At 47.2% G+C, this 18,946-nt stretch overlaps 1 protein-coding gene across 1 annotated transcript in view; it reads right to left on the bottom strand.

Moving 5' to 3' along the window:
- The window catches only part of NWD1 (NACHT and WD repeat domain containing 1), a 59,829-nt gene extending 44,692 nt beyond the window's left edge, over positions 1 to 15,137 (bottom strand). The window contains 6 exon segments of the mRNA XM_033135544.1: positions 1,134 to 1,431; positions 6,301 to 6,417; positions 8,271 to 8,305; positions 8,308 to 8,356; positions 12,256 to 12,443; positions 14,810 to 15,137. Of these exon segments, the coding sequence (XP_032991435.1) occupies positions 1,134 to 1,431; positions 6,301 to 6,417; positions 8,271 to 8,305; positions 8,308 to 8,356; positions 12,256 to 12,267 (511 nt within the window). The 5' untranslated portion in view covers positions 12,268 to 12,443; positions 14,810 to 15,137.
- Between the last annotated feature and the right edge of the window lie 3,809 nt (positions 15,138 to 18,946).

Here is an 18,946-nt window from a genome sequence, read left to right as displayed (position 1 = left end):
AATAGATCTAATAGATAATAAATATAATTGATATATTTTAATAAAATTAAAATCCTATTACTATAAATTACTACATTCCATATCTTTAAATAAGTCAATATATTCAATATGTTTATAACATAAATCCACATATTTAATATATTCATAATATAAATTCATATATTTAACATGTTGATGAATAAATTCATGTATTTAATATTTCAGTAATAGATAACATATAATAACCAGTATATTTTAATAAGATTAAATTCATACATTTAATGTTTATAAATGAATTAATATATTTAATATTTTTAGTGTAATATAATATACTAAATTTTAGTATAATATAAATTCCTGTATTTAATATGTTGATAAGTGAACTAATATATTTAATATTTTTAATAAATTCATATATTTAGTATGTTTAATAATATAAATTGACATACTAGTAACTCACAAACTGACATGTTACTAACCCATGAACAATAATAACCCATTTCTTGCTGGCAGGAAACGTGGGAAATGGATTGATCACGCTGCATATTTAGAAAAATCTTTCTGGTATCTGGAGTAGAGGATGGTGGGAGAAGAGGGTGGAGTGAGAGGTGAGAGGTGAGGGACCAGATGGGAGTTGGGTGATGGCCTCAACAGTCACAGGGTCAAATCCCTACTGTCACCCTGGGCAAATGAGACTCCGCCTTCCTGCGCCTCAGTTTCCACCTCTGAGACAGGGGCAGCAAGGCCAGACAACTCCGAGTCCTCAGCAGGGGCTGACTTCGGCTAACACAGAGGGATCCACTCATCCAGTTTCCCCAGGACTGGCCTGGGGTCGGTCCTAACAGTCCTGCATCCTGGGAGCTTCTCAGTCCCAGGCAAACAGAAATGGTGGTCATCCTAGAACACGTCCCCCAAAGCCAGGGGCTCCCTGGAGTAAGGGAAGGAGACATGGAGGGAGAAGAGGATCTTAAGAGACCAAGGTTTAACTGAATGGGGCTGGACTCTCTTGGGTCATCCGTAAAAATGACCTCCTTGGAACCGGGGGTCCAGGAGGTAGGCCGGCTTGGCATTGACAGACATGTGGACAACATGTGAGTGTATTCTGAGCACGTGGGCATTTCCCGTGGACCCAGAGGGGTGTCCCACGGCCTCACCTGACCGGTGGTAGCGATGCCACTGCTCCTGGGTGATGAGACCCAGCCTCCTGGCCTCCTGGGCTCCACAGCGAAGCACAGAGGTCAGGGTAGCCTCCTCAGGACTGGGGGTCTCCCTGGGGCCCGCAGCCTGCAACACGTAGGTAGGGGGCACAGCGTTCTCGTCCTTCTGGAAATGGTGAGCCACCAGCTCTAGGTCACTCGGCCTGGTGGTCAGCTGGGCCTTCAGAGCCTCCCACTCCTTCTCTTCGATCAGTGTGGGGACCGGACAGGGACCATACTGGTCACCTAGGAGGGCCTGGCAGAGAGAGGGGCACAGTTTCAAATCTCGGCTCTGGCTCTTAGCTCTGTGACCCTGAGTGAGGCACGCCAGGCCCCTAAAAATTGTGCCATAGCAACAATTACCTTAAGACGTGCAGGCAGAGACTTATGGCACCTGCGTGTGGAAGTACCTGGAAGCATGGCACATGGGACTGGTAAATTTGGAATTTGATTGAGCTCCAAGCATCACAGAATGTTTTGCTTGGGAAACCCTCTGTGGTAGCTAAACAGTGGCCCTTGCCCCAAAGATATCCAGACCCAATCCCTGGACCTGTGAATGTACCTTACATGGAAAAAGGTGATGATTAATCATACGTGTCAATTTGACTGGGTTAAGGGACACCAGAGAGCTGGTCATTAGCATTTGAACTGGTGGACTGAGTAAAACAGGGGGCCCTCCCCAATGCAGGGGGGTTCATCCAGTCCATCAAGGGCCCAAAAGAACAAAAAGAAGGAGGAAGGGCAAATTCCTGTCTTCTCCTGTTCTTAGACAGCGGTTCTCAGGTATTCAGACCCAGATCAGGATTCATGCCATCAGCTCCCCAATTCTCAGGGCTCAGGACTCAGAGTGAATTACACCACCGGCTTTCCTGGGTCTCTAGCTTGCAGACAACAGGTGGTGGGACTTCTCGGCCTCCATAGCACATGAGCCAATTTCTACAACAAATCTCCTGTCTATCTCTATTTCCATCTAATCTATAGCTATACCTATAGCACATCTATTATCTATCTATCTATCTATCATCTATCAATCTATCTATCTATCCTATTGGTTCTGTTTCGCTGGAGACCCCTGCCTATTATAAGGGTCTTTGCCAATGTGATTAAATTAAGGGTCTTGAGCTGGAGAGATTATCCTGGGTTATCCAGATAGGCCCTAAATGCAATCCTAAGAGTCTTTAATAAAAGACAGGCAGAGGGCGAGTTGACACAAACAAAAGAGGAGGATATGACAGCAGAGCCAGCGATTTGGAGTGATACAGCCACAGACCAAGGACCACCTAGAGCCCTCAGAAGCTGGCAGAGACAAGGAAAAATTCTCCCCGAGAAATTTAAGAAGGAGCACAGCCCTGCTGATACCTTGATTTCAGACTTCCGGCCTCTAGACCACAATAAATTCTGTCATTTTAAGCCAACCAGTTTGTGGTGATTTGTTCCAGCAACCCAAAGACTCTCCGACTCCCCCTAACTGTACATACGAGAAAACTGTAGCTCCCCATATGTAGGTACTGGCTTGTCCCAGGAATAGCTACAGCCTCTGTTGGCTCTGCCCAAATATCAGGCTATCATGTGGCCCTGGGGGCAGGACTGTCCCTAACGGCAGCCAGGGAGCAGGGCTTGATGAGAAAGAGGTGAAAGTGGGTCTCAAAAGTGCAAGAAGGATACTGTCTTTGTTTAGAATTTTGATATTTTTGTTTCTTTTGGATCAATTTTTGTATTTAAAAAAACAACATTGCATTAAAATATTTATCTTGATAACTAAGACTTTTGGTGTCCCTTTAAATTTTGTGCTAGAGGTGAATGCCTCACTCTCCTCACCCTAATCCCAGCCCCTGCAGCCGGCTTTAGAAAACCCAAACTCCTGCTCCCTCCTTGTTAGGTGTGGAAACTGAGGCCCCAGGGATGGTGCCAAATTGGAACTGGTCTGAGGTCATGGGTTTAAAAGGGCCAACTGGGAAAGGGGTGGGGGTGGAGGGTCAGGTCCCAGGGTGGAACCTCTGAGTTCTGAGCACAGTCATTCCCCAAATATTTATTGAGCCAAGCCCACGACAGCTGCTCAAGAGACAGTTGTGACCAGGATGGTCTTGGTCATCAATCCAAGAATGACACTCCTGTCAAAGTGCAGCTGACCCAGTGCTAGGAAGAAAGCACATGTGGGCCGTGGAGTCAGGGAACTCCCCCTGAGGAAGTGAGGATCCAGCCGCAGAAGAAGATCTGAGAAGAGAACACTGGGCAGAGTGCCTGGCTGGCAGCAGAAACAGCATGTGTTGAGACCCTGTGGCAGGAAGTGCAGACCCGTACAAGCAGGGGAAACTCCTGCTTGTTCAGTGCAGGAAAGCCAGGGAGGCTGAAGCACCAAGAAGGAGGCAGCAGTGGAGGAAGATTAGGCTGTTCCGTGGGCAAGATTTTGTAGGGTGTGGTGAGGCCCTAAGATTTTGGTTCTAGTGCCAAGAATACTAGAAGGCCCTCTCTCTGCCCTGACACATTTGGACAAAGGACAAACTGGAACACGAGAGAATCAGGCCTAGGACACCGGGCCCAAAGTCTTGAGTTTCCTCATTATAAAATGGAAGCAAGCACCCCTCTCCTCTTCATTGGGTTGTTCCAGAATATTCCAGGCGTGTGCACCCGGGAAACCTGGATAAATGGAAGCTGGATGTTGATGAGGACGATATTCTCCCTCCTGGGGCCTTCCCAGCAGTGACAGCCTCGATGGAACAAGAGAAGTTGGAAAAGGAGTCACCAGCCAACAACAGACCGGAGATCTTAAGGAGACAGATGGTTAAGGAAAAAAAAATGCTTATGTCTGTGGGACCAGAGCAAGGGGAGCAGGAAGAGCTGGAAAGGAGATGAAGAAGTCGTCAGGAGACGCTGGAGCTTCAGGTGGCCCAAAGAGACCCAGGACCGTAAGAAGGAAGTGCTTGGGGAGCATCCCCTGCCATGCCTCCTAATGACTTATTTACCAGAGAGAAGGCTCTCCCAGGGCCTCCAGCGCAGCTCCGATTTTCATGGAAAGTCCCCCAAATCAAAGCCACTGAAGGAGAATGAAGCCCTGACTCTCAGACAACAGAGGGGTGAGGCCTGGTACAGGAGAAAAGCAGGAAGTGGGTAGAGGTCCTTGGCCACCCAATGAGCCCTCCTGGAAGGATGTGCAAGGTCCCTGGGCCGGTGGGGTCTGGGGGAAGCTCAGAGATCATCCTGCTGTCCCCCATGTCACCTGGAGGCTGCGTTGTGCTTTTTGCTGCCAGCAGTTTGGGTTGCAAAATCGAATTCCCCCTGGAGTTCTTTTTCTCCCCATCTCCCTTTTTCCTTTAAGAATTTTTTTTTTCTTTGAAACTTAACAAAATGATCAACCGTCAGGCTCATTTAGAAAACTAAATGAGAAGATTGGGGAATAATTTGTGAGGGAGATGCACAAGGAGTGTAGAGCCTTCCAAATGTTAGGATGCAGTTTAAAGCAATAATAATTAAAACAGAGCAGTTCAAAGGTCCACACTTCTGGTTACAAGATAAATGAGTCCTGGCGATGTAATTACAACATGACAGTAGTGAACAATGATATGTGGGATATTGGAAAGTTGCTAAGAGAATAGATCCTGAGAGTGCTCATAACAAGGAAGAAAAGATTCCTTTCTTTCTCTCTCTCTCTTTTTAATCTACACTTTTTAATCTACACGAGATGATGGAAAGTAACTAAACGTATTGTAGTAATCATTTCACAGTGCTGTATGTTAATTATATCTCAAGAAAACTGGGGAAAAAGAGAAAGAGGAAAAAAGTGGTGCCAACATACCAAGAAATCCGAGAGCAAAAGAATGAAAATGCAAGCCCGGTTGTATAGATAAAAATTAATATATAATAAAGCTTCTCACACACCCTGCCCAGACCTTTGTGTCTTTTAGGGAGGCCTAATCTCTCAGGCAGAACTAGAACTTTCCACACTGCTGGACGTGTTCTCATCTGTGCCATCCATTATGGTGGCCCCTTGCCATTGCAATGTGGCTGGTAGGACTGAGAAAATGAAATTTTATTTCTACGATTTTAAGTAATTTAACTTAAAATTGCCACGTGTGGTTCGTGGCTACCGCACTGGGCAGTACAAATCTAAGGCCAAACGGGCCTTAAATGGTTCTCTTTATTCCCCTAGAAAAGAGCTTTTATAATGGGACCATACTCTCCTACATTCTACATTCTTGTCTCCAGGAGAGGTATAGAGGAGATTTCTCTTTATTGGGAGCTGCTCAAAGCTACTTTGTGATTAAGGTGTGTTGGGCAAAGATACTTTCTTGGCTTTTTCCCTTTTTACTTTCCAAGACAGAAGTCAGCAAACCTTATCTGTCAAGGGCCAGAGAGCCAATATTTTCAGCTTTGCAGGCCAGACAGCTTCTGTCCCAGCTACTCAGCTCTGCAGTTGTAGCTGGAAAACAGCCATGGACCATATGTAAAGGAAGGGGCGTGGCTGCATAACAATAAAGTTTTATTTATGAAAACAGGCAGTGGGCTGGGTTTGCTGATCCCTGCTCTAGGATTTCTTTGCCAAAATGTCATAGTTCTTGGATGTATCTTGGTGGTGTAATAAATCAAAACTCTGGAATATCATTTGTCAATCAAAGCTCAAACAGTTCCTTGTGAGCTGTGGGTTGTTTTGGCAACAAAGGGGGTATAGTTGGGAGGGGAGGAGAGAAGACCAGGTGAAAATTGACCTCGTCTAGAGTCGAAGGAACTTTGCCCCTGAGGCAGGCTTCAGAAGGGGCCACAGAGTCTGCTCCCAATACCATGGGGCACAAGGGAGAAAAAAATTCCAAATACCCTGTGGGTGTCCACCTTTTCCTTGGTTCCAGACAAAGTTTCAAAGTAGAGGGGGTGGGAAAGCTGGGGTGGGCTTCAACACTGCTCTCCAACTCACCTGCAGCTTCCACTTGACTGCTAATGTCTGGATCCCAGCTAGCTCTGCAGAAAAGGTGCTATGAACCATTAGCAATGTCTGCCATGTGCAGGCCATTGCACTTGGGTACGATTGCAGAAATGCCACCCATGTCCCTCCACTGGTGGGTCTGGCTAGGAAGCAAGAGTCATATCATGGTGCTAGAAGTAAGAGCGGTCCCATCCCTCCCGAGACACTCACAACAAAAGCTGGCCCTAGGGATGTTTTCCGACACCGGTCAAGCTCCTCCAAGCAGAGGTCTGTGGTCATGTGGTCAGTGGCCTCGGTGTTCCGAATACCCCACCTCAGATCAACGACCTGGAGATTGCAAGCGTGGGTTTGTCAGGGAGGTAGCAGGATGGATGAGTTTTTCAATTCCCTTTCACAAAAGCATAAAGTTTCTTTCAATAAATGTTGACAGCCTCTCCCCAAAGGGGGATGTCTGGATGAAAAGAACTTGAATGAAACCCATAACCCCAGGGTAATCATGAGGAAAATGCCAGGCAGACCTAGATTGGGGCATCCTGCAGGATACCAGGCCAGTCCTTCCCAAGAACGCCAAGGTCATGATCAACCAGGAAAGACCAAAGAGCCATCCCAGACCAGAGAAGACTGGGGAGACGTGACGACTAAATGCAATGGGGTTCCCTGGACAGGGTCCTAAAGCAGAAAGAACTGGTGATATCTGGATAACATGAGGAGGTTGGTTAATAACAACGTACCAGTATCAATTTCTTAGTTGTACAAATGCGCCCTAATAAAGTAAGATGTTCACATTCGGGGAGAAAACTGGGTGTGGGGTATATGGGAACTCTGTACCCTATGCAACTTTCCTGTAAATCTAAATTCCAAAATCAAAATTTACTTAAAAACATTTTTGAAAGTTTTTTAAGACCTTGGGCATTTTCAAACTGCTCCTTTTAAAGCGAGGACATGTCCACGCTTGTTTGCAGAGCTTTCTTTGCAAAGGAGGGTGTTTAATTTGGCCAAAATCAGATGTGGCAAAGTCTCCTTGGCAACCACACGCTTGCGGTCCATTTTTGCCTGCTAGTCAGAGGGAGGCTGGCAGAATGGCTCAATTCAAGCAGCCCGTGGAGACTGGGATGAGGAAGTGGGGAGAACGGGACTCAGAATAGTCCCTACCTCCCCAAATTCTTTCACCCAGAGGGAAAGACCTCAATTTCTAATGAACTAGAGCATAGGGTGAAAAGTTCACAGTACTGAATGTGAATGGAGGAAGAAAGAGAGGAGGAAAAAGGGTCAGCTACCAGCCTCGGGCAAGAACCTTGCTCTCCCTGCCTTTGAGTGGAGGGTGTTTACAGCGCTTGTCACATAGCTGGCACCGTGTGGACATTAAAGGAGGGGCCTGGGAGTTTCATGAGTTCTCAGCTCATAAGTTTTCCTTTTTAGTGCCTCTGCCGTTGAGCAGTGTCTCATGCTCAGTGGCGGGCAGAGTCAAATTCCCAGCAACACTTCTTTCTCATCTGTGTCAAGGATGGCGTATCTCATAATCCAGGGGCCTTCGAACCACTGTCATAAATGGCAAGGAGGCAGCGGCCACTGAAGCTGAGCCTCTAAAGATGGTTTGTCAGCTTCTATATCAAAACGTACGAGCAGTGACAGCCCCACTGAGAGCTGGTGTGAGAGCTGTAGGAGACTCTGTTTGGGGCCCGTGACGACGATGAACAGCAGGTACACCCTTGCAATCCAGACAAAGGTGCACCCCACACCTCATCGTCCACCCAGCATATACCACAGCCCTCTTAGACTCCACTGAAGCTGCCCCAGTGCAGAGAAGGCCAGGAGGGCAGGAAAAAAATAACAAAACAGTGACATGCGCAAGAAGCAGGTCCCCAGGTGTCTGCTCCTAGCACTGCGCCATACGGCCTGTGCTAACCACAGCCATCATCCCTCCACCTGTCTTTTCAGGGGACTTTTATCTCCCCGGCCCATTGCCAGGATCAGCTACAGAATTTGAAGGGTCCACTGCAAAAAGAAAATGTGGGTCTCTTGTTGAAAAATCATGAATTTCAAGGTTCAGCAGGAAAGCGTTAAACCAAGCATGGGGTCCCTCGGAGCTAGGGACCTGTGTGACTGCCTGGGTGGTACACCCTCATTTCTGATTTCCGGGCAGTGGAAACTGAGGCAGTAAGAAGCGGGCAGGTGATTACCTCAAACATCAGGCCGTGCTTCTGGCAGAAGGTCTGCACTTCGGGGTACGCAGTGCTCTGCAGAGCTTCTCTCTCTGCATCCATATCTGCAAGGAATGGCATGGAGGGTGTTAGATAGAAGAACCCAGAACTCTTCCCTGGCCTGTGGCTCTGCTCTTAGCTTCACTCGCCCTCTACTCAGGCTGGGGCCCTTCACAGCAAATCAAAAGATACAAACACATGACGTGAACCTGAGGAGACCAACCACCGAGATTGCCCAGGACTTTCCCTGTGTCAGCACTAAAAATCCCACATCCCAGGAAACCCTGCATTCCCAGCTAACCAGGGTGGTTGGTTGCCCAGGGTTAGGGTGCCATATAAAATACAGGACACTCATTAAATTTGCATTTCAGATAAACAATGAATAAGTTAAGAGCATAAGTATATCCCATTCTATGCACTATTTGGATAAATTTGCATTTTGGATAAACCCTGTTTAATTTAAACTTCAGATAAGCAACAAATAATTTGTTGGCGTATGTCCCATTCCGTGCAATCGTGTGTATTGATAAACCCAGTTCAATCTGCATGTGAGATAAACAACAAATCATTAGCTAGCAGAAGTATGTTCCTTCCATACAATATTTGGGATATACTTATAGAAAGGGATTATTTATGGTTTATCTAAAATGAAATTTAACAGGATGTCCTGGTTTTGCTGCTGTTTTGGTTTTCTGTTTTTGCTAAATCTGGCATCCCTACCCAGGGTAAACCTGGATTCTAAGACCTTCTCCATCACTGACTTCACTGTGTGGCCCGATGCCAAGTGTTAGGGCTGGCCTCAGTTTCCCCCTCTGTAAAATGGGTTGATGCCTCTGCTCTGCAGGGCTGCGAGCTCCCCAAAATCAAGAACTTCTTGTCTTGGCCGTTACTGACTTCTCAGCACTCAACACAGGCACTCAATAAGCGTTGGTTGAATCACTGCATCTTAAAAGTAAAAGTACCTAGTGCAACGTAGGTGTAGAAGAACAATTTTTTTTTCTCTACGTGGCCGGGGGAGGTCACATTAGTGTCCTAAAAAAGACTCCCAAAGCCACTGGTACAAGGAAACCACCCAGGTCCTGCCATGGGAGCTGACCTGGACACCCATTGCGGATCTGTCCCCCCGCTTCCCATGCCTCTCTTATAAATCCCACAGGTTATTTATATTTGTCCACAAAATATCAACTGGGAAGTTTCTTTAGGTATATACACTGCTAAGATCAAGGGCACAATGGCAAATGAGATATATATTAACACAAATAACGTGGTATGCCAGAGCTGGCCCCTGCTGCTTGGGAGGGCTGATGGCTGTATTTTCATGAATACTGTGAGCCAGTTGTTGGCACAGACACTATGAAAAATGAAATGATCTGAACTTACGATGGAATACATTATTGTAAAAGCAGAGATGGCAAATGCTCAAAGCTCACGACTTCCAAGTTATTTTACTATAGTCGGCCATGAGCTCCGCTCTTTCTGTTTACTGCTATTGCTTTTGTAACAGAAAAATAGTAGAGGGGGGTGGGCCACCGCACAGCCTTTCCTGACTGCATGGTTATGAAGTCACATTGGCACCTCGAAATTGACTGTGGTGGGAGGAATTACATCATGGAAATTGTTGTAAATTGTTGGGCAGTACAAATCAGGTGTTTTATGTTTTCTGGGGGTTTTATTTTTTAATTTTTGGAGAACAGGTTATTAAACATTTGCCAGCACACCACTCTATGTAGTTTTTGCCCTCACCGAGCTTGCAGATTGGTGGGAGGAGCCAGGCATTAAACAAATACATAAATTAAATAACTACAGCTCTTGAGGCTTCATGGGTTCCAGGACCTGCCAGAGCCCAGTGTGACATGTTGGTGACAAGAGGATCATATGAGATAAAGATGGGAGGTGAGCAGAGCCCAGCCGTGCAGGGTCTTGTAGCCATGGGAAGACTCTGGCACTTTTTAAGTCTAGTAGGTAATGTGTTCATCATAAATGTTAATTGCAATATCGTTTGCCACTTACAGTAACTCTATCCAGTCAGGCTCTCAGCCTGGATTATCGAAGAAGAAACAGAGGGTCTGGGAGGCTCCCCCTCACCAGTTCCCACATGGGTCACTGGCCAGGCTGCATTCGCATCCAGGTCTCTTGGAGGACCCTATAGGCCATGCCCATTGCCCTGGCACCCCCGAGAGTGCCTACTTACCTCTAAAACCCAAGCCCTTCCCTGCCCCTTACCTGAGACCACGGAGCTGATGAAGATTGCCACACTGCTGGATGGAGGCGCTGGGAGGGGGCCTACCTGACCCTGGAGAAGCCGCCGGCAGGTGCCTGGGCTAAGGGGACCCGCGCTCATGCTGCCCAGCCACCTGGGCAATCCTTCCCCGGGAAAGGGACTAGGTCTCAGACACCTCACGCCAGTGACTTGGTGGCCTTCCTGAGAGGCCAGCTATGCAAGGCCATCTGGAGTGGGGTGCCTGTCTCACCCTCCAAGGCCCCCTCGGTGACCTGCAGCCGTCACCTCCAGCACCCTTGGAGAGCTGAACCAACTGTTCCCCACCGCTCCGCTTGGTTTGCAAACGCTCACAGGAGGCTGTTAGACAGTGGCCTCCCAGCCAAGGCCCTCGAATGTTGGCTACTCCAGGCACCAGAGCCTTTTGCCCCTCAACCAACCAGCTCCTTACCCTAAGAGATCAGCGGTCGCCACAGCAACTGCAGTTTCTTGGCACTCAGCGTTGGGGCTTGGGGACCAACCAGCCTCTCGAACACCTGGGTCCCTTGGGGCTCCATGAAAGTTGAGCCTGGGCCCAGGTGTGCAGAGGGAGGCTGTGGGATGCTGGGAGCCGTGCCCAGCCCTGGTAGGGCGGGCCAGAAGGATGAACACTTAGAGAAACTCCCCACTCAATTCTGTGCTCGCTGACCCTTCCAAGGAGGTCCAGCACCTCCGTACTATGTAAACCAGCAGGTCTCAGCTGGAGGCCATTCTGCTCCCCATGGGACACTTGCAGTGTCTGGAGACATTTTGGTTGTCATGACTGGGGGAGGGAGAGCTATTTGCTTCAAGTGGGTGGAGCCCAGGGATGCAGCTCCACACACTACATGCACAGGACAGTCCCTGCCACAGAGAACTATCTGTCTCCAAACGTCAGCAGTGCTGAGAAACTGAGAAACCAGCATGCAATTGACTCGAGCCAGATCTCCTCGCATGCAGGTGGCCTGGAGCCCGAGGCTGGCTCTCTTTGAAAAGAAGGGAGATTAGCAAGTCTCCAGGGGCAGTTAGGAACCTGCCCACATCAAACTGAGAAGTGGTCTTTGAAATAATAATATTAATATTAATAACAATAATAATAAGAAGAAAATGCCAGTTGCAACAACATGGATGGACCTCGAGGGCATTATGCTAAGTGAAATAAGGCAGACAGAAAAAGACAAATACTGTATGATCTCACTTATAGGTGGGATCTAAAAAAGCCAAACTCATAGAAACAGAGTAGAATGGTGGTTACCGGGGGCTGGAGGGTGGGGAGGTGAGGGAAATGGGGAGATGTGGGTTGAAGTTTACGAACTTCAAATTATAAGATGAATTAGTTCCAGGGGATCTAATGTACAGCATAGTGACTCTAGTTAATAATACTGGATTATATACTTGAAATTTGCTGAGAGATTAGATCTTACATGTTCTCACCACAAGAAAGAAATGGTAATTATACGACGTGATAGCGGTGATAGTTAACGTACGATGGTAACCATTTTGTAATATACACGTGCATCAAATCAACACGTTGTACACCTTAAACTTACATGATGTTATATGTCGATTATACCTTAATAAAGCTGAGGAAAAATAATCAAAAACATGGCTGTATGACCAGGAAAAGACCTTCTCATAATTAGACCTGATGGAAAAATGCCCTGGTGATGTAAGTCCTGCCCACCCACCTGTCCATATTAACAAACCACGGCTAGAAGGGAGGCATACCTCGGCATCCATGGGCCTGGTGGGAATGCCGGCTCCTCCACTGCCTCCCTGGAGGATTCAAGCAGGTGGCCTCTCTCCCAGGACATCAGCTGCATCGGCTGTGAAATGGTGGCCCCCTTAGCGGTGGGCTAGGGTGAGGAGAGCGAGGCACTCACCTTGGGTGCAACATGTAAGGAAGCACAACATCCCTGGAAATCAAGATGAATGCCCAAATGTCCATGATAAAAAAATGTGCACGGGCGTTTGGGAAATAGGTATGTAAACTCCCCACTTTACATGCGGACACTCAATAAATAGTGGTATCAGTTCAAACGAATAGTTTGAGCTTTTCCACACCTTTTGCTTCTCTGCCTCAACTTACCTTCCCTGCCTTGTCTGCCCAGGAAAGACCCTGTCATTCAGGGGTCCCTAAGACCGCCGTCAATCGAGGATTCACTAGAAGGACTCACGGGATTCGGGAAAGCTGTTCTACTCACAGTTACAGTTTGTTACAGTGAAAGGACACAGGTTAACCGTGGTTGGCTTTGGGTAGAGAGTTTAGAGGCCTTGATTGGAAGGGAAACTGACTTTTCGTTATATGGATGCTCCTTGACTTATGGTGAGGTTCATTCCCAATAAACCCCTTGTAAACTGAACATATTTTAAGTCAAGAATGCACTTAATACCACACTGCAAAGTATCTGTTGTCTGCACTCAGGATCGCATGGCTGGCTAGCAGCTGCGGCTCCCTGGCCACTGCCCGGCATCTGGAGAGAGTATCGCACCACGTATCACTCGCCCGGGAAAAGATCAAAATTCAAAATGCGAAGTACAGTTTCTATTGAATGCATATCACGTTTGCACCACCGTAAAGCCAAAAAATGTAAGTCAAACCATCGTAAGTCAGGGACCATCTGTACGAGTTTTTATATCACTTTATGCTGACCATTTTAAATGTATTATTTTCAATGTTAAACGCTAGTCAATCACAGAAAGGATGCATTCCTGGTGGTCTTTCCGAGCTCCAAGATGCCTCTTCTAAATAAAACAGCTACCCTCAATGTCTCTTTGATGTCCCCTTCCTTTTGTAAATGTTTTATCACTAAAACAGAGGGAACTGAAGGGAGACCTTAAATGTACGATAAGTCCAACATGGGTTTCATGAAAAAGATGACCAAGCAGTTTTTGCTCAACATTGGGTAGTTGGTGAGGGCCTCTTTGAGGCAGCCACACATATACACACTCACACAGGATACCGATTAAAGTGAGCCACGGGAAGGGGTGCATGGGGCGGCACCCAGGGGAGACCAGGCCTGAGCTCTGGGTGTCCTCTCCCAGTGGAGTCACGTGGACAGCAGTTAATTCTCAGAGCAACGATGTATGACAAAACACATGGTGCCCCACCAACCAGGGAAGCTCACCCAGCCATCGTGTCCAAGGTTTCTCTGGGTGTTGGTTATAAAGACATGGCTGATCTCAGTCTCCAGCCCCTCCAGAGGTTCAGTTGATACCAATGACCCCATTATACGTCACAATGTTCGCATAGATTGCCTGGCATGTCCCAAGGCCCCCAGGTAAACAAAGATCCTCTTATTAGGCAGGACACATCCAGGGCTTAAAGAACACCTCCCAGGAGCTGAGATAGGGCCAAAGCTTTCATGTGCAGGGTATGGACAACCCAGGCCTGCTGAGTTAGTCCTTTCCTGCACAGACCTGACACATATTGTGATGTAGGGTTGACTCTCACCATTTTATGAAAGAGGAAACGGAGGCTCAGAGTGAAAACGTTCTCTCTAGCCTGGAAGCAGAGAGTCAGGGAGCAAGTACTGGACTGGCTCCATCTCCTCCAGAGACCCTCAAAGCCAGCCTGGCCGTCCAGCCACCACCTTCCCACAATCCACCCAGGTTTAGCCACACCCTGCTGACCTCACCTAAGTCCCAGCGTCAGTCGAGGCCTTATCTTAGCCCTCCTCATCAGTCTCCTGACCTTGAATTTGCCTCTCCTGAAATCTCTGTTCCTTTCCCCGTGTCTCTGAGTCCCCAGTACATCCCTCGGATGTGACCCCACTCCAGTGCACGGCCACGTTACCACCTCCTGACGTTCATAAGAAGATGAGAGGTTTTGACCTCCACATTCACACTAGGCTTTCTTTCTATTCCTCTAGCCCAGACTTTTCCAGTCTCAGCATGCCGACATCTGGACTGGCTCATTCTCTGCAGTGGGATCTGTCCTATCACTGTAGGATGCTGAGGAGCCTCCTGGCTTTGACCCACTGGATTCCAGGAGCAGACCATCCCCTGCCCCAAGTTGTGACAATCAAAACTACCTCCAGACAATGCCAATGTTTACTAGGGGGAAGAATATGCCTCTGGTCTAACATAGCCAATTTATTTTAGCCTCAGGGCCTTTGGACATGCCACGAATGCTCTATCCTTGGTCCTTTCACGTCTTTCACATTTCAGCTTAAATGGCACCTCCTGAGAGGCTCTCCTTGACCATCTCATTACTCAGTGACCTCCCAAGTCACTCTGATGCCATCAACCTATTTTAATTCTCTGCACAGTACATACTCACCACCAGCTGATGTTTCTTCTTTGCTTGTTTACTGCTTGTCGTTCCCAAGAAAACGTGACTTTACAAGTATGAGGATCTTGTCTGGCAAGGTTGGCATGCCTGGCACATAGTAGGTGCTCAGCAAATAACTGTCACATCAACAGACTCACCTACAACAATCCATCTTTCTCAATTCCTGTTTGTCGCTGCAGACAACCAAGCCGGACTGAACTTCCTCGGAAAAGACAGAAGCCCCTTGCAGCGACTGCCTTCTGGTTTGTCTTGGGAGTTCCAGCCTCCCTCTAACTCCTGCTGGTGGTAGAAGGGACAGTTTAGAATCCTCTGGGGAAGTAGGTTGGAAAAGAAAGGTTTTGGGCCCAGTGCTGGCCAGAAAGCAAGCCCCCAGCAATCCTAGTAACTTTTGTCTTAGATAATCAGCAGGTCTCTCCCTGCCAATTCCCCCAGCAACTGGAATAATGAAAGAAATTGTGTGGCTCTCAGGCCCCAGCTAAACTGGGCACTTAGCCAAATTCGGTGGTTAACTGTTATGTGCCAGGCTAATGTAGTCAATATAGCAAATGCCATTTGGTGAGGGTCTATGAGGTGCCAACTGGTTGGCATTTGGCATTGACAGTCCACACAACAACCTGAGAGGCAAAGCAGATATTATGATCTTGTCTCACGGATGGAGAAAGGAGGTCCAGAGAGATGAAACCCTTCTGTGGGCCTCTCTGAGCTCGTTTTCTCAGCAATCTCTTGGGATGGTAACAGAATGAAATGCAGGTGTATAAAGAGCCTAGCACCACACCTGGGTTATACAAAAGGCCCACCAATTGTTGGCCATGATTTATTACTAATATTACCAGGCTCACTCAACAAGTGGCAGAGTCAGGAATCAACACTTCCTGTGTCCATGTCCCAGCAAGCATTAACGAAACGTAATTCTCTAGAGCAGGGTTTCCCAACCTCGGCACTGACATTTAGGGCCGGCTCATCCTGGTGGGGCTGTCCTGTGCACTGGAGGATTTTGAGAAGCGTCCCTGGCCTCCACCCACTAGATGCAAGTAGCACCACCACCCCAACATTGTCCACTGTCCACTGGGGAGCGGAGTCCCCACCTCTGTCCCCTGATTCAGAACCACTGCTCTCATGTTACATATTCATGTTACTATGATCATGTTGCTGTATGTCGAGTAACTCTTAAGTTTCAGGTGCAAATATACATACTGTCTCCAATACTCCCAGCGACCTGGGGACTTCTGTTTGCTACTCTGGTTTACTGATGATGAAAATCAGTGTGATGCAGGGTCTCTAGTCCTGTTCCCCGCAACAGAACGCAGGATATTGTGAGGCCAAAAAGGAACACCCACGGAGCCATGGATGGGGGGTTCATACCACTGTATTTTCACTGGTGGCTGGGTTGGAGACACAAAAGCAGACATCCCCCAGTACCCCAACAAGAGGTCTTCCTGCACCCCAGTCTCACTGGCAGCTGGGCAAGACATAGGAAGTAGGATCCACACGATCTGCAATCCACCATCTATTCTTGCTAACCCCACTTGCTAGCCACAATCCACCATCCGCTTCTCTGCCAACCAACCAACCAACCCCCTTACTAACTGTAATCTGCCACGGCAGTTATATCAGTGGCCAATGGCTAATTGGTTACAGCTGATGGCCAACCAGTCACAGCTGATGACCATCTACTACCCGAGCCAGCACCTTTCCACGTGAAACCGAGAGCCTGGAAACTGCTCTCTGGGACTCCGTCCCCACAATCAGCTTCAGAGAAATTTCAACAATTAGCCCATGCTGAGCTGACAGTCGAATGCTTTTGTCCGCCACCTTGGAATCTGTGAGTATTAAAGGATTCTTGGCAAAGTTTTAAAAATGTGATAATAGTATTGTGGTTAGGCTTTATTAAAGAGTCTTTATCTTTTGGAGACACATAATAAAATATTTACAGAATGATTAGATATGTAAGGTGACTGGGATTTTTGCTTAGAAATAGTAATCCCAGCTGGCAAGGTGGATGGGTGGGGGTTGGCCAGGGGATGATAGAAGTGGAGGCTAGGGCCGGGGACTCATTATACATTACTGCTTACTTTTGTGAGTGTTTAAAATTCTCCGTAGTAAAAGGGTAAAATATTCTTCCATCTGTGCTCTTAAGGAATAGTTATGATTATTTTGTATTGACTAGGTGCTGAGCCCTAAGTCAGGGGATTTCCATACCTCCTCTGCCATCCCCGCAAGCTTAACGTTGTCATTCCGACCTTAACAGAAGAGAAATCCAGGCTGGGAGGTGTTAATAAACCGAAATACACCCTGGGCCTGGCAAGAAATGCCTGGGCTGAGCATGAGAGGGGAAGCTGCGCCCCCTGGAGGGCAGCGCAGGGGATGCCGCGGGAATGGGCAGAAGCTGAGGGAACCTGGGGCGGGTGGGAGAGGGAGGTAGCTGAGACATTGTCCTGGGGCACAATATTTGGTGGAGGGGAAATGGGGGGGTGGAGGTCACCAAAAAAATACCGAGCAATAAAGATAAATAATATTTTCTAAGTTGTGGTAAAAGGACAAATGTTTTAACGTGATATTTTTAAAAATCAAAATCAGTGCAGAAAAATCCACCATAAATGACATATCACAATTTTAAATACAATGAGGCAAGAGAGAGGAGTATGCAAATCAAGGCCAGATCCTGTTTTTATTAAGATTTTGATATTTTGTTCATCATGGATTTTTTGCATTGATTTTGATTTTTTAAAACTATTATTTTAATATATTTATCTGTAAATTAAAACCACAATGAGATACCACCTCATGCCCACTAAGGTGAACATAATTTAAAAAGTAGAAAATTACAAGCAGTGAGGATGTGGAAGAATTAGAGCCCTTATGCATTGTTGTTGGAAATGTAAAATGCTGCAACCACCATGGAAAATAGTCTGGGAGAGTCTTAAAAAGCTAAACACAGTATTACCATATGACCCAGCAATTCTGCTCCTAAGTATTGTTAACTGATGGTTGTTGGCACCAATTCAACGCCACCAGGAATCCCCAATATGCGATGTAGTGAAGAAGGAAACTTCATTCAGTGCACACTACTCAATTATGAAACAGGATGGCTGTGAGGCAGCCCCCAGGCGAGGTGGCCCTCTCCAACTAGACAGCTCTGCTCTGCTCAGGTCCAGCCCAGCAACCACAATCTTCAGCCTCAGGTGCAAAGGGAAAAGCCGGCTCTTGGAGTCAGAGGGAAGCTGAATTATAAAGAGAGAAGTCCCTCCCCTGGCTCCTGATTGGTCCATCCTCATGCAAATGAGGACTCCAAATTCTCACAGTTTGATTGGTCCAAAAAGCACTGTCCTGATTGTTCAGAATAGAGCCACTCTGATTGGTCAGTGAAGATGCTAACGGAGATATAGCTGCACAGCTCTGATTGGATGGGGAAAGTCTCAGTCCTATTGGTCGAAATATGATTCCAGGAACTCTTTTATAAGGGTTGGCTTAGCTGGCAGGAACACAGTGTAGGCCGGTAGTTCAGTGCAGGTGGCAGGCAGCTCACTTCCGGCTTCTCCCTGATGTCTGGCTTTTGTGAGAGACCCCTGTTTCGAAATGGCTGCTAGGCTCTGTTTTTAAATTTGAGCCCAGTTAGCCACAAGGAGCCCTTAGTAGGCATCTTCTTTCTCAGGGCCGACAGTATACACCCAAAATAATTGAAAACGTGTTCAAACAAATCCTTGTACACACATATGCATAGCAGCACTATTCACGATAACCAAAAGGTGGCAACAACCCAGGTGTCCATTAATCGATGACCAGTAAACAAAACGTGGTCCATCCACATAGTGGAATATTATTCAATCATAGAAAAGGAATGAGGCACTGACACACGCTACAACATGGATGAACCTTGAAAACACCATGCTGAATAAGAGAAGTCAGGCACAAAAGGCCACATATTGTATGATTCCATTTGTATGAAATGTCCAGAACAGGCAAAACTATAGAGACAGAAAGCAGATTAGTGGTTGCCAGGGGCTGGGAAAGAGGGGCGGGGGATGGGGAGTGACTGCTCATGGGGACGGGGTCTCTTTTGGGGGTGATGAAATGTTCTGGAACTAGGTAGAGGTGATGGTTGCACAATATTTTGAATGTATTAAG

The sequence above is a fragment of the Rhinolophus ferrumequinum genome, chromosome 18 (assembly GCF_004115265.2).
Source record: "Rhinolophus ferrumequinum isolate MPI-CBG mRhiFer1 chromosome 18, mRhiFer1_v1.p, whole genome shotgun sequence".
Classification (NCBI taxonomy): domain Eukaryota; kingdom Metazoa; phylum Chordata; class Mammalia; order Chiroptera; family Rhinolophidae; genus Rhinolophus; species Rhinolophus ferrumequinum.
This window is presented reverse-complemented; position numbering and strand designations above follow the sequence as displayed.